Source organism: Numenius arquata, chromosome 6 (assembly GCF_964106895.1).
Source record: "Numenius arquata chromosome 6, bNumArq3.hap1.1, whole genome shotgun sequence".
In the NCBI taxonomy this organism is placed as follows: Eukaryota; Metazoa; Chordata; class Aves; order Charadriiformes; family Scolopacidae; genus Numenius; species Numenius arquata.
The window spans coordinates 59,056,792-59,072,544 of NC_133581.1; the positions used below are offsets into that span (position 1 = coordinate 59,056,792).

At 48.4% G+C, this 15,753-nt stretch overlaps 1 protein-coding gene across 1 annotated transcript; it reads left to right on the plus strand.

The window, feature by feature from the left end:
* The first annotated feature begins 75 nt into the window (after window positions 1–75).
* AHSA1 (activator of HSP90 ATPase activity 1) lies at window positions 76–6,198 on the plus strand. Its single transcript, XM_074149198.1, has 9 exons — window positions 76–246; window positions 585–775; window positions 958–1,040; window positions 1,706–1,823; window positions 3,356–3,444; window positions 3,783–3,917; window positions 4,686–4,787; window positions 5,316–5,367; window positions 5,798–6,198. Exons 1-9 carry the CDS (start codon window positions 167–169, stop codon window positions 5,968–5,970), a joined length of 1,023 nt encoding a protein of 340 aa, XP_074005299.1. The 5' UTR covers window positions 76–166; the 3' UTR covers window positions 5,971–6,198.
* Window positions 6,199–15,753: the final 9,555 nt, after the last annotated feature.

The following is a 15,753-nucleotide window of genomic DNA, read 5'->3' on the forward strand; positions in this document are numbered from 1 at the left end:
CGGGGACGTGGCGGCGCGGCGGAACCAAGAAGCCCGGCGAGGCGAGGGGAGGGCGCCGGAAGGGACCGTGCCGGTGACGGAAGCCGGGAGGTGGTGCGGCGGCCGGCGGTTCTAGCAGTTTCCACGGGCGGTCGGCGCGGAGGAGGAGGCGGCGGCGGCGGTCCCGATGGCCAAGTGGGGGGAGGGAGACCCGCGCTGGATCGTCGAGCAGCGGGCGGACGCCACCAACGTTAACAACTGGCACTGGTGAGCGGGGCGGGCCGGGCGGCCGGCGGCGAGACCCGCCCGGGAGGCCCCCGTCCCCCTGAGTGGAGGGAGGCTGCCCGGCCGGTGTCCCGGGAAGCGGCTCTTTCCTCTTCTATGAGAGGTGCTGAGGTGGGGGTGTCCGGGGTGATGCTCCAGGAAGGGCCTCTTCTCTGTGGGGGTGTGGGTGCCCCGGGGGGGTGCCCGAGGGAAGGGCAGGCTGTTGTATGCCTGTTGGAGCGGGGCAGGGAGGGAAGGAGCCGGGGGAAGGCTCGGTAGTCCCGGTGTGTGCTGGCGGTGTGGCCTGTCCCAGATTGTCAGCCCTCCCGGCTTTCCCGCAGGACGGAGCGGGATGCCTCCAACTGGTCCACAGAGCGGCTGAAAACTCTCCTGCTGCCTGTCAGGGTGGAGGGCGAGGAAGGGGCTTGTGAGGTGACAGAAGTGAGCAAACTGGATGGAGAGGCCTCCATTAACAACCGCAAAGGGAAACTCATCTTCTTCTATGAGTGGGCTATCAAGCTGGCATGGACTGGTGAGTGATGTTCTCCTCTCCTGTTTCAAAGCCAGATTTAAGTACAAGGTTAAGAATAAGGATACTAACCTCCTTTAGTAATAATAATAAAGTGAAGTATCGTATTGTGATACAATAAAAGTTTGTTTTTACAGCAACCAGAGTAAGAAATGTTGATCTGAACAACATAATTGTAATTGCAGGCACCTCAAAGACAGGAGTGAAATACAAAGGTTATGTGGAGATTCCTAATCTCTCAGATGAAAATGACATCGATGAGGTTGAGGTGAGCATAGCTACAGGCTATTACTGCTGGCTGGCTGTTCTAACAGGAATTGTCACAGCATTAATATTTCCTTTCATGTTACCTTTTTTTAGAACATTTGTGTAGAACTTTTTTCGTGTTAGAGACTGCTTATGTTAGTAGAATCATACAATAGTTATGGTTGGAAGGGACCTTAAAGATCATCTGGTTCCAAACCCCCTGCCCTGGGCAGAGACACCTCCCACTAGATCATGTTGCTTAAAGCCCCATCCAGCCTGGCCTTGAACGCTTCCAGGGAAGGGGCATCCACAGCTTTCCTGGGCAACCTGTTCCAGTGTCTCATGTCCCTCATAATTGGGTGGTGAATAAGGAATTTCTTTCTTGTATCTAATCTAAATCCCCTCTCTTTCAGTTAAAACCGTTACTCCTCATGCTGTCACTACACTCCCTGATAAAGAGTCCCTCTCCATCGCGTTGTATCTTTATCAAATTAATTCCTGTCTGCTAGATAAAAGGGCTTTGTAGCACGTGAAGGTATTTAAATAGGCTGGGAGAGATGAAGTGAAAGATTAAGAAAACTGCACTGCTGCATGTGAAAGTTTAGCCAAAGTCTAACTGTGATGTTGATTTGGGTAAGTACTGTGCAAGTATGGCTTTGTTAATCAGCACTTGTCTGTATTATTTAGATCCATGTCAGCCTTGCTAAAGATGAGCCTGACACTAACTTGAAGACCCTGATGAAGCAAGAAGGCACAAAAAAAATTAGAGATGCAATGAAAACTTATATCAGCACTCTTAAAACAGGTATGTACCTGAAAGGGAGAAGCGTTATGGGAACTCATATAGGCTAATGCTAAAGACGGGATGGGGGTAACGAGAGGAGTGAATATTAGTTCTTCACGTGGTCTCAACAAAAAGGTGTCAGAGCAACAACAGTAACTTTTCTGTCTCTCTTGAAAATGGTTAGCATTTGGCCAGAAGCACTTCTGTCTCTAGATACCGTAGCACAGCCCAGAAAGATTGTTTCTGGTGATAACCCAATAATAAACAGCATTTTTGGGTTTATGTTTTAAAACAGAATGTTTCATGTTCTCTATAGCTCAGCTATAGAGAAAATAAAGCCAGTAAAGGCATCTGGTGTTACCTGGATTTGAGAATAACCAACAACTGGAAATTGCTCTGCAGGTTTTGTTGGTGTCATTGAATGAGCTGTCTCAGCATCTGGATCAAAATTATTTTTTTAGAAGATGAATCTGGTTTCAGTAGTTGGAGTTAAATCAGTGTATTTTGTTTGAGTTTGGCTTTGCTCTCTAGTACAGGCTGGGAACTGTGGCTTTCTATGTCCGTTTACCTGTATTACACTATGTGGGCTAGATTTTCAAGTTTTGCTGAGTACAAACCACCACTGGTTGCTGTTTTTCAGGGTCAAATTTCTATACCCTTGCTTTTTTTTCAGGCTTTTTAGTGTTCAGGGTGGGAGACACGGTCATCCAGTGGAAGATGAGAATGTTATTCAGAAAGAACTGTATGATCTTGTGGACTGGAATAAATAAGAATAGGTGGGAGCTAAGAATTGCAGGATACTAGATTGTACGCATACAATAAAATTCTGCTATATAATGGAATTTTGTCAGTTTGAACAGATGAAAAGGAAAGAGAAAACTGTTTTATAATTGGTAAAGGCAGAAGCGATAGAGCTGGAGCAAAAGCAAACATGATGCTGAAAGAGACTCAAGCTTCTGGTGGAGTTATAAAAGTGCTAGTGCTGCCTAACAGGGCACTGGTGGGACCTCACCTGGGTTTCTGTGTGTAGTCCTGGCAACTGGTGTCGGAAAAGATAAATTGGAGTTAGAAGTAACTTTATTCTGTACTACAGTGATATGAGACATGGAGAACCAGAGTCTGAAAAGAAATCGAAAAGCTTAGTTTGGTTTGTCTAGAACAATAAAATGAAAGTATCTGAGATGTGATTGCTTATTTATATTAGAGAGTGAGAGAGGAAAAAAAGCTGCGTTAAGTGTAAGGCTAACGTTAATGAGAGCAACATGGATGATAGCGATCGGTATGTCTAGGTGAGGAAGAGGAGGTAAGTTCCTAACTGTTAGTTTAGGCAGGTTCTGATATGGCCTTCAGTGGAGAGTAGTGAGGGCAAGAAGAATTAATTGCTTGTAAAAAGAGGTCTGTTTACTTTTTTTAAAAAAACTGTTTCAAGTCGTGGGTGCTAGCAAGAGCAGGGAAGAAACCAGGAAACCCTGTTTGATTGTGCATTTCAAAGAACAGTTAAAAGGTTTACTTGATCTTTTATTAGTTTCATGGGCGCATTCCTGTCTTTCCAGAATTCACCCAGGGCATGATTTTGCCCACAGTGAATGGTGAACATATGGAAACAACACCTCAGGTGGCTCCTAAAGCAGAAGACCGCAAGGTAAATAAAACTGCAAACATGCTTTTGCATCTATGAAAAAAGGAAAACAGTACTAGATTCTGGGGCTTACAGGAGCAACCTATGCTGTTTACAGGAGATACAGATATATATATATTGAGGAATTGGCAATCTGTAGTGTAGGCCTGACTGTTCCAATCTGCAGCGCGTGATATTTCTTAATTCGAGCAGAGCGATAAATGTGCTTTTTGCACTCAAATACGGTTGTACCTAATTACATCTTTACCAAAGGCCTTTGCTTTTTCTTTTGGGTATGTGAACCACTTGTTGAGTTTTTTGTGAAAAAAACATGTGTGTGTTTGTTTTACTTGTTTCGTTAGACGTCCGCTAGCAGCAGTACTGCTCCATCGCAGTCCAAATCCATAGGAGTCAAGATCCCTACATGTAAGATCAGCTTGAAGGACACCTTCTTAACATCTCCTGAGGAGCTCTATCGGGTATTCGTTACTCAGGAGGTAATGCCAGACTTGTTCTGAGAATTGTTCTTTGCGCATAGAGTGAGGTGCTCTTTAAGTCATTCTCTAGGACACTCACAATCTATGAGAAGGGAATAGGAAAGCTGGTCTGCAGAACAATTGCTTAAAGCTCATACGTGCATCTTTTTACACTGTTGACAAGAGAGGGTTAATGCCAGCCAGAAGCCAGTTCCAGACTACTGTCAGCACCTATCTCTAGGTGTATCCCTTACTGCACCTGGTCACATCTCTTGGGATTTAGTCATGTACCCTTTTTGGTTTGGTTTTGTTTTTTCCTTTTAAGGTTAGGTGGTATCAAAGCATACTCGGGGAATAGCTTCCCCTCTCCTGCACACTATTATATAGTTTAAGAAGAGAGAGCAGCATTGTACATTGTATCATTATTTAACCATGGTCTTAGTCTTTTGTTCCTCCTTTTAAAAAAAAAAAAAGGGCAAAAAATACAACCTTCTCTTAGTACTAGGTGTCATTAAGGAATCAACAGAGTAAATCAGTGTGGCTTACAGAATGCTGCATGGACTATGAAAGCTAGGGATTCTTTTCTCTTGGCAGGCAGAATGTTGCTGTAGTGGCTGTAAGCTTGCTTTTCTGGCCAGATTCTCTTTGGTCTCTTCTTGATGAAGACTTTACACTTAGAGGACTTACCTCCTCTTCTAGAACCTTTGTAGCTGGGTGGGAGGCATAAGGCAACAAGACTGCAAGCAGATAATGTCAAGTGATATGAGTCTCCTCCTGAATTCTTTTTAGATGGTCCAAGCTTTCACCCACGCACAAGCCGCCTTGGAGGCTGATAAAGGAGGCAAGTTTCAGTTGCTGGATGGCAGTGTCACAGGAGAGTTTGTTGACCTAGTAAGTACTAACTAGTGCAGGTGTATCTGGCTCAGGGGCAGCTTTTTATTTTTTGAGGTATCAATTTTGTAACAACGCTTCAGTTGGCTAATTGTGCAGTTCTACCTGATGGCCAATAGTTATCTATAGTCGCTGTGGCTATTGAAGTGTTCTATGGATTAATGTATGGGACTTCAGTTGGGGGAGGAAATCTGGCTTCCAGTCATGCATCTGCCCTGTCTTCATGTGATTTTACTTGTTTATTAGGGGCTGGAGGGATGTAACTGATAGTAACTGACCCTTTTTCTCTTTAGCCCTTCTGCCACTAAGGTATTCTGGACAGGGACACGGTCTCTGTTTGGGGCTGTACTATGGCCCACCTTCCTAGAAGAGGAGTGGAAAGAAAAGGACACTTAAAATCTGTTTCTGTGTGTGTGTGTTTCTCAAGGGGTCTCTAAGACTTCAGACGAACACAATTCTAGTTGTTTTCTATTAGACTGCAGGACTTACAGAAAATTACTACTCAATCTTTTCTGTCTTTTTTTCAAGGTCCCTGAGAAGCAACTTGTTATGAAATGGAGATTTAAATCTTGGCCAGCTGGTAAGTAGTACAAAAGTGGACTATCCTATTGCAGCCCTTGCAGGTATTTGGAGAATTCCAGGCCCATTTGCCACACGGCACTGTGGCTCGTGTGTGGGGAGCACATGGTGTTGGGGAGCTGCACCAGCCTTATCCCAGCTTCACATCCCACACGATCAGGTCAGAGTCATCGGCCACCGCTTAGAGCAGTGGCCAGGGAATAGGAACGATTAAGTAGCAGCTTGCTCAGTTGCGGCTGCAACTCCTTCAAACCCCATGAAGAGGGAGCCCTCTCCTCCCTCTGTTTCTGAGGAAGGCCTTCAGCTGTCCTGGGAATAGATCCTCTGGGAAGGATCTTGAGGAGTCTTTTAAGTGGTGCTGGGTGAGAGGAGGAGCGGGGCAGCGTATACTGTACTCTGCACTGCTGACAGATCTGCTTTGCTTCCTCTAGGGCACTTTGCAACAATTACCTTGAACTTCACTGACAAAGGTGGCGAGACGGAGGTGTGCTTGGAAGGCAAGGGCATTCCTGCCAGCGAGGAGGAAAGAACGAAGCAAGGCTGGCAGCGCTACTACTTCGAGGGCATTAAACAGACATTTGGCTATGGCGCCCGCTTGTTTTAATACTGGTTGCTGGGAAGGCTCTGGCTGAAGATTCTGCCACGTGAACTGATAAATTTCTCACCTGTCCCTTTCTAATCTTGGCCCTGCTGCCGAGTAAAGCGGGATGACAGGTGATGAGGAAGGCCATTGAGCAGCACCATTTTCAGTCCCTCACTGCTTTCTGCATGTCTCGTGCTGCAGGGGATTCTCTTACATGTACATACTTCTATTGCTAAATAAACCTAACTTAAAAAAAAACACCATGGAACTTGTGTCCTCAGCTCGGCTTGAGTTCAAAGGGTCGGTCAATAGGCTGAGGGGGGGATCTGTGGAAGAACACCAATCAATAAGGAGTGCTGATCCCAGTGTGATTTACTCCTCACTTCTGAGGGAGCAGAGAGTATGATCTTGATGCAGTTTTTAGTTGGAGCAGCTGCTCACTTTCTCTCTGCTTTTGATCTGCCGCTAGTGAATGTTTCATACCCTTCCCATTTCTGAAGGGATCTAAGATCCTGTCCAAGCTATTCCTCTCCTCCCTTCCACATCCTCTTCTTCAACTCTCTTACACTAGCCTGCTCTACAGGACTCGCAGCCAATCATGTAGTCACCTGGTGTCCAGGACAATTAGCAAAGCACTGCTAGGGGAGCTCCCACCTACAAAGCAGTTGTAGCAGGTTGTGGGGCGCAGGGTCAGCTACCTCCCACAGCTTCAGGCCAAAGCAAACTATGGCCTCTGTATGGGGGTGGGATTTATTCCTGTAAAATAAACAAGGTGCAGTACTTTTGGCTGACCCCCACTTCAGCTGTTGCTTCGACTGGTGAGGAAGGGAAAGCCACTTGCTTGTTCTCTACTGCAAACTGTGTGTGTTAGTTCCCAGAGATGTCTTCTAAAGCAGTAAACTTGTCTAGGTCTGGTCAGAAGCATTGATCTGCTTAACCTCAAGGGTGACTGAAATGCTCAGGTGTCCCTTTGAGGCATGAGTTTCTCTTAGATACCTGGGCTTCTGCTAGTTTTCTGCAGAGCTCCTCTAGTAAGCTAGAAGTAATGTTACACAGTCAGAATTACAGGTTTGGGTAGGTTTGGGTTTTTTTGGTTTGTTTTTTTAAATCTGAATGGCATGTTGTAGCTGTTCCCATCAGCAGAGGAAACAGGGAAAAAAAACTTTAGTGCCTTTTTAAAAAAAAACCCAAATGTAGTTGTTTGTGTTACCTTTTAAACTATGGAGAGCTCTTTTCTACCTGCTATTCCAAAGTGATTATTTGTGGTAAAGTACATATAGACATCGAGAGCGTGGTATGAGCCGCAGTTCTGTGCCGTGTACTTACCCCTGTGCTGACCTGTGACCGCAAGTGACATGGCACGAGGACCAGGCACCTGTAGATATGTCAGGGCTTCCCTGTGTCCGTCAGGGCTTCCCTGTGTCCCACAGGGCTGGCTTCCTTAAAGCATCACCCGGCTGGTGCTTGTGCCAGGGTTCTTAACACACAGATGAACTACTGTGTGCGTCTGGTGGGCTGTGGAAGTGTAAGAGAATGTAAGCACGCTGATGTCACCATGCACGTTTGGTTTTCTGTTTGGGAAATACGGACAAAAACATGGGAAAACCCTTAAGCAGCAGGGCTAGCACATGTGTTCACAGCCAAGGCAAGAGCTTTGGTAAGAGAAGAGCAAAATGATTTGAAAACTGGGGAAAAAAAAACCAAACAACTGCACTCATGCTAAGTCACCGTGAGCCAAACTGGGTGGCTGAGGGAGGCTGTCCTGGCTGTGGCTCGCCAGCCCTGCCGGCGACTGGCCACGCCGCGGCAGCATCGCTCGCTGGCAGCGGGGCTGGGCTGGCACAGCGGAGCCGGGGCAGCAGAAGGCAGGCCCCGCTAATCACCTGCCGCTGGAAGGTTAGGAAGTGGGACAGGAAGGCAGCTGAAGTGGAATTTTAATTGCCTTCCTTTCATCACAAACAAGGTTTACTTGGGGCATCCTGCTGCTACTCTAATAGGACACGTTTTGGCCTCAGCCAGCAGCCCCTATTCACGGGCTCAGGGCTTTGCTCGGGAGCCGTTTGAGGGCTCTCCTTCCAACAAAACGGATGGCCCTGAGCCATGCCGTTGCTGCTCCAGCTGGATCCCTGCCCCTCGGGCTGGAAATCGCTGTCCCCACAGCAGCAGAACAGGCTGCGTAACCGTGTAGCCATCGTGCCTTGGCTGCTGTTCACCACTGACTATTGGAATAAGCCACCGGTGAAGAAAAGCTTGTGCCAAAAGGCTGGGCTGTGAGCTAGGGCTTAGCCTGAGGCAGGGAGTGTGGCAGGCTGTGCTGGCTCTAATGGGGCTCATCACGGTGGTGATGCCTTCGCCACTTCAGCCGCTCACTTGGCGAAGGCGATCTGAGCCTTCAGTCGCTGCGTGCTGCTGAAGGTCCCTGTGCTACACCTGCCTGCCCTCACCAAAGAGACCCGTGCCTTCAGCTACAGCTGCCATCTGCTGCAGCTCCACAGGTGCTCATGAGAAACCCCAGACTTTTGCTTTGCTTGGAAGTGTCAGGAGAGCCGAACGTGGTTTGCAGCTATTTGGGGGAGAGAGGGCTATATAAGATGAGGAAGAAAAGCAAGGTCCAGTATACTCCTTCCCAAAGGCTCTTCGAGAATCTGAACTGATATAGGATAAGAGGGAAAGTCTTGTGAATGAAAGAAAACAAAGGTTAAAAAACCCAGAAAAAAGAAATGAAAATAAACAATTTTTCACAGTGATGAGAGGTCAGAGGTAGACTCTAACTCACTATGCATGTTATGAAGCACATGGAGAAGATAAGTAAGGAGCAACCATCAAACAGAACATGGGGTCTCAGCCAAAGGGATCTCTCAACACATTTAGTGAATTCTGGAATTTCTTGCAGCTGGTGGTACGGTACCACTAAAAGTTTACGTGGATTCAGAACAGGAGTGGAAGACTTAATGAAAGAATAAACCAACCAAGGGCTATTAAACAGAACGGCCATTACCTCTAGTTCAAGAAGCCTCTTGGTCACCAGCTGCTGGCAAAAGACAAGGAAAGTACTTCATAGAAATAGTGACATGTGCTTGTCCTTCTCTTTTTCTTCCTTCCTAGTCACCTGCTGTTGACTGCTGTCAGAAACTGGAGGCTGATTTAGGTGGACCTTTGTTATGACTCACTTGGCCCTTTCTCGTGTGTTTTGATCATTTACGTATGTGAAACTTCTATGGGAAAATCAGGCCACAAATCAAAGAGATCCAAAGCCCCTGGCCTAAGTAACTATTCATACTGCTTTGAAACATCTTCCCAAACCTACTTCAATGGCAAAACAGAAAGAACTTAAATAAAATATCTTTTTAAAAAGCCAAAGTGAAAGTAGTTGGATGTTTCCAGCATGACAGGGTCTGACACAGTTTACCCTAGAACTACATGGGAAAGTAGAGAAATCTTTCCGAATTTGATGAGGAATAGGGCTGGGGAGAGGGAGGGAGGAAGAGCGAGAGGAGAGGGCCAAAGGAATTAGATCAATTTGTAAAATCAACTCATAAAAAAGTACTGAAAAATGCAGTCAGTAACCTGTAAATACCCAGCTTATCAGGTAAAAAAGTAGTGACCAGCACACCTGTATCACAGCTACATTTAAAGACATTTAAGATGGGCAAGTTACGGTGAATTTTCAAATGAACATAAATTTAAAACATCATGGAAGAGAACAAAAGCTGCTCACGAGGCCGAGGTTTGTAGGTCCTCTGAAGAAATCTTTCCGTAGAGCATTAAGAAAGCCCCAGATAAGACCCTGTGGGTTCAGTTTTGGGCTCCACACTTCAATAAAGATGTGAATTACCTGGAGCAAGCCCAGTGGTAAGCAACGAGACCAACTGGAGGTCTACAAGTACAGTTTCTAAGGAAAGCCTGAAGTAATCACGTTTGTTTAGTCCAGAGAAGAGAAGATGGTAGAGAAGGAGGGGAAAAGGGAGCACAATGACAAAAAAAACTGAAATACATGATAGGTAGGAGCAAATAAGGCAATAATATGCTCTCTGCGACCACTGCAGATAAGATGCAGTGGCTTAAAATAAAGCAGGAAGGATTTAGATTGGCTGCTTGGAAAATATTTCTCCCTGCAAGAACAGTAAAGCTGAGGGTTACTGTGGAATCTCCATCACTGGCAAGCTTGAAGCCCAGGAGGGAGCAGGACCCATCGGTGAGGAATGATTTGCCCATGTCCCCATGGTGGGGCTATGTAGTTTCTTGAGACCCCCGTCTAAATCCATTTTCCATGGTATATCCCTGTGTGTGAAGGCTGTAATGCCTGGGGGGGTGCATGTGGAACTTTGTCCTGGCTCTTCAGAAACCTCACGGCCATCTTGCTGGCGGCTGCTCAGCTCCCCCAGCACAGACAAGCCCAGCCAGGGTCGGGGCTGGCATGGTGGGAGATGCTGGCTGGTGCGTGGGCTCTGCTGTGGCCCCTGGCCCGTGCATGACAGTCAAGCTGTGCAGAGCTGTGATCCCTACTGCCAGGCTCCCATGCAGGGAGAGAAGAATAGCTGACATGCTTGCAAGGACCTGGAACAAAGCAAGGGCCGGACCCCGCCAGCTGGGCTCCTCTCAGGCATTTCCGAGGGGCAGCTGGCCGCTGTGTGGCAGGGAAGGAGGCTGAGACATTCCTTTCCCGACTGCAAACGTATGGGTCCATCCTCTGTTGGGATGGAGGGAGTAAATCCCGTCCCATGGACACGTTGGGCAGGGCTGCCACAGTGTGATTTCGGCATCCCTCCGCATGGGGCTGGTGACAGCAGAGAGGAGGATGAGCTCTGCCGGGTGCTGGGGACCTGCCGGGGGGTGTTTCTCTGCACTCAGGGCAAAGGCAAAGCCCAAGAGACCAAGTCTTGCCACAGGCTCCTGTTGGCCCAGTGTTCACACTGTGGTCAGCAGCGCTACTGTCAAAAAACTGTAGCGTGTGATGATATTTTTTTTAATTATTCTTCTACAGAGACGTTGGCAACTGCATGCCATGCTGTGCCACCAGCCTGGAGGGCTGATGCGGCCACACAGTAGAGTGGGTCCCTTTACAGACCAGGAAAGATTGGGGGTTTTTTCCTCTCCAGAGCTTCAGTTTTAACTCGAGGTCCATACACCATCACAACCACACTCGGCTCTTTCCCAGGCTAAGGCCAGGCCTTGCAGTTCAGGTTTGCTCCACAGGCTTTGGCCAAACTCTATCGCTGTTTTCATCCTCTGTCTTCTCCTCCCATAGCAGCTCCTTCTGGGCCCAGCTGGGCTTTTTGTGTGCTTTCCAAGAAGCAGATTCTTGGAGCAGGAGCCCCAAAAAAATGCAGATGGGTAACAGGGTTTCTGTTGCTGTAAACATGTTTCTATGAAATTTCGTGTTCATCCTTGAGAGATGGGCTGCAGGCACCCTGCCTGTCCCCCAGGCAGCTGGCCATGCACCCGTGCCTTCGAGGGGTCATTCATAGTCAAAAGGACTTTGCACAGCTTGCTGGCGACTCGTCTGGGGCCAAGAGGAGAGGTCAGCAGGGACAAGCACATGCTGATCGTTGTGCCAAGTAAAATCTGGGCAGGGCTCCTTCTGTGTCCAAACTACCTCAGCTGCAATTCGGATGCCAGGGAATGGGTACAGCTGAGCCACACAAAGCTCCAGGCCAGGCTGGCAAACTGAGACAACTCAACTGGTCGAGAAGTCTTGCGTTCAAAGCAGCGGGCAAAGGTGCAGCTTGAGACTCTGCCGCAGACTCACTCTGTGATTTCAGGTGACATCTCCAGGTCTTGAGCACCTGCAGAATTAGGCCAGCAATTCTTCTTGCTTTCACCCACTGGCTGTGGGATTCCTATAGCCCAGGAGTTTCGGAGCAGGGCTCAGCATCCCGCACGGCAGGGCCTTGTTGCAGAGGATATACACAGTAGTAACCGCTGACTGCCCCTTCAGGGAAGGAGTGATTTTCTCTGCTTCTTTTCCTGCAGAGCAGAGATCAGCCTGCTCCCCCTGGCCTGGGCTCCATACAACTATGTTTTTGATGTTGCAGAAGACCAGCGGGAAGCTCAGAGCATCCTTCACGATGAGGAGCCGTCTGCTCCCCCCAGGCAGAGGCCAGCAATGGCGCCAGGCAGCTGCGGAGCAGAGGCCCATGCTGGAGCAGCAGATAACCCTTGACAGATGTGCAGCCAGCACAAAGCAAAAGGAACAAGAGAGAAGGAGAGAAAACAGCTGGAAATAGCAAGACTTTGGAAGTGGTCACAATTTATGCAGCAAATTAATGGCAACAAAAAGTTGTGATCCCTGGAAAGCTTTGCAAATCCCCCAGCTATCCCCTTTAGCTGTTGGCTCTGGAAGTGGTTTGCCAAACCAGTTTTCAGCTGGGATGATGCTGGGTTGTTTTTTTTTTTCCACCCATTCCCATGCTCAACACCTGCATAAAGCTGGTGTAAGGTCGGCTGGCACTCAGCTCTGCCAGGCTGAGCATGGAATAAAACCCAGGGTCAGGGCTGAGGCATGGGTAAGGCTCTTGCTTCTCAGCACTGACCCTGATGGTCTTCTCATAGGCAGCTTCCTTCCCTGTGAGAACTTCACAATATCCCATGGCTGTGGCAGTGGGGTCTGGATAGCCTCTGTTAGCTGCGATTCTTGCAGCCAGACACCATCAAATGCAAATCCTAAGGGAAGGAAGCAAAGCCACCAGGGTCTTCGCAGTACAACTGGGGCTGGGGACCCGAGAGACATAGCATTCAACGTAGTGTCATCCCTCTCGACCAAAACAAACAGCAATAAATGCTCCAGTCCCAACTGAATGACATCAGCAACACATACATATATAAAGTGCTTTATTGCAGCATCAGAATAAAGAATTCTTCTCTATGAAATTTTGTAGGAATAAAAGACATTTTATATATATTATATATAAAAAACATAATAAACTTAAGGAGTGGAAGCTTAGAGATTCATCACTTAAATAGCAGTGGGCTGGACAGAATCTTTGATGGGATATAAAAATAAACGCTTGCTTAATGTCTACTTTTCTCATGGTGCCCCGCAAAGCCTCCTGGTGTGTAAGGTGCTTGTGTGAGGAACAACGCTGCTTCTTGTTTCTCACGCTCCAGTTCATGCCTGTATCATCTAAACCTCAGAGGCAGCGAGGCAGAACAGCCACTCGGTTTTTAACCAGCTTTTAGAGGGAGGGGGCTTGGTGCAAGAAATTTTTCTATTTCCCCTTGGACGGGAACTCCATTTATTACAGAAATTATAGTTTCTTTTTGGGGGGTTAGACTGGTTGACATACCCAGTTTAAAGAGGAGGAGGGTGCAAATCCTGGGTAACTGTCACTATTATCAGAGCACTTCCTCAGAGAGCAGCCAGTTTAACAAATTGGCAGAGCTATTGAAAATCTCCCCCAAAAAAGGCTGTTTGCAGAGGTCCTGCTTCCATGTGTGGGTCCAATACTGGACACTAGGCACATTTAATGGGAGATTGTTTTAAAGAAGTCTGTGCTCTGATGGTAAATAAGCTCCTCTGAGAGTCTGCTGATGTTAATGATGACATATGATATGGGAGAGGAAATATGAAAAGATGTTCTGCCAAATAGAAGAGAATAAACTCATCCTTCCATGACCTTGGCTGCTCAATCTGTCTGCTTCCAGTACAAATGCTTCCATGTCTGTTGCTGAGTTTCCCCACACATGTTCTGGGCCACCCCCTCTTGACCACCTCTTTATGATCTACCTCTTTACCAGATACTAGTGAGCAAATGACCATTTGGGCTAGGGAACATGTAATCGTCATGAAATTTTACCAGGGTCTGGGTCCCTGGTACCATCCATGCTTATCTGCTTGTGTCTTCCTTCTCACCCTGTACATAACAGTGGTCATCTCAGACTGCATGCCTGTTGGGAAATGGACAGTGTCTGCCTGGGTTTTGATAGCACCCATAACTGGAATCTGGGGATACGAGTGTGGAATAATAGTTAAATAAGAATAATTCAGGGATAACTTCATTAATATTTTTGTTTTACCAGCAATGAAGTCTTAGGTACTGATGACCAAGGATGCAATATTCCATCAGTAACCAAGGCAAAAGGATCAACATACGCTCTACATATATAAGACACTCCCAGAAAGACTTCCCAAAGAGTTATCAGACTGTGGATATTAACTGGACCTGGAGAAAGCTTCCGCAAGAAGGGCAGACCTAGCAAAGGACTATCAACCAAGGATTTCTGCACCCAGACAGATGTTTTTTTGTCCAATGGTGTCCTGCAGAAAAACATGGAGTAGCCAACAGCCTTGGGTGAAACCTCTAGTCTAGAAATGACTCCATTCTTCTTCATGTGTGCTTGACTTGCTCTTTTATTTCCTCTGATGCATAAAATTGGCTAAATAAAAGCTATGAACAGTTTCTGCCAGGTTAAGCAACTGAATGTCCAGGGTTAAAGGTGCTCAGCCTAGTTTCTGTGTGGAAAGCTTGGGAGCTCCCAAAACATGCCGGGAGAAACTGCCACGGACCTGTGAAAAGCTGAATAAAACCCAGGCAAGACCAAAGGGCCAACAGAGAGCATCATGATCCATGAGCTGCAGACACTAGGTATTGACATTATTAGCACGTGTGTGTCTTCCTCCTTTGGAGCCACACTTGCTCACCTGGCCAGGCAGCGAGCCTGAGGAGTGCAGGATGCTCCCACAACTAACTTTCTCTGGGCTGCCTCTCGCTGGGGACCTGGGCAGATGCAGCATGGAGCAGAGCCCAAGGCCAGCAGCAGACCAGACTGGGGCAATGCTGGGTGCTCCCAGCAGCACCTTAACGTCTTCCCATCCCCAGGGGGAACTTGGCTCAGTGTTTTTTGCTCCTCTCCAGCAATGGCATGAGTGGTGGCCTCCTGCCCCCAGCAGGGCTGTGGGTGGGAAACGTAGGACCTTCTGCTGGGCCATGCCACTGGTGCTCCTGAGCACTGAAACCTGCTGGGGAGCTGTTGGGGAGCCGAGGTGTGGAGTTGGGCTGGTGGTGGGACTTGCATGGGTGTTGCCACCGTGCTCCCTCAAGCACTGAGGCAGAGCGGCTGAAATGCACACAGGTGGTGTCCCCCTCTGATGCTGACCTCCTCTGAGGTCCACCCCTGTTTGGCTTTGGCACCCAGTGTTCCCTTTCGCAGCCAAAAAGCATGGTGGCAAGGCAATCTTGCCAGGGGAGCCCAGGGGGCCAGCTTCTTCCTGCCCCATTCTCCCCCTGGACCCCTGCTAAGCCTCTCCTTGCTCCTTCCCAACCACGCATGGAGGAGCGGGAAGGCCCCGATCTGTAGGCATGGCTGGGACAGCCCTGCCCCTCCCTAGGAGGATCACCCCCACTTTCAGAAGAAGACCAGTGTGTGCCAGGGCAGGTGTACAGGCAAGTGCAGGCAGCTCTGCCTGCAGCAAGCCAGCTCCTCAGATGTAGCATGAAGCCAGCAGGAGCTGAGGCCATTTCCACCCTGCAGATGCTCAGCTTTCAAGGTTGCAATAAGCAGATGGGAGCAGCCCCCCATTCCCTTTACACCTCCCATCCCTGGTGGCTCCCTGCACGCCAGCCCAGGCACCCCAGGGTGCGGGACCACCCTGAGTGGCACGGCAGGGATCGCACCGGGATAACCTCCGGCACCCCTGGAACTCTGAGGGGGGCCAACGTACCCCTCTGAGGGGACAAGATGGACGGCGCATCCTCCCAGCTCTGCCCAGCGCCAGCAAAGAGCCCATTAGCAGGGCCGGGGCTTTGCCAGGATGGCCAGGGTGGGAGCCAGCGGTGGCCGTGGCTCCTCTGAGCGTGGCTGCGG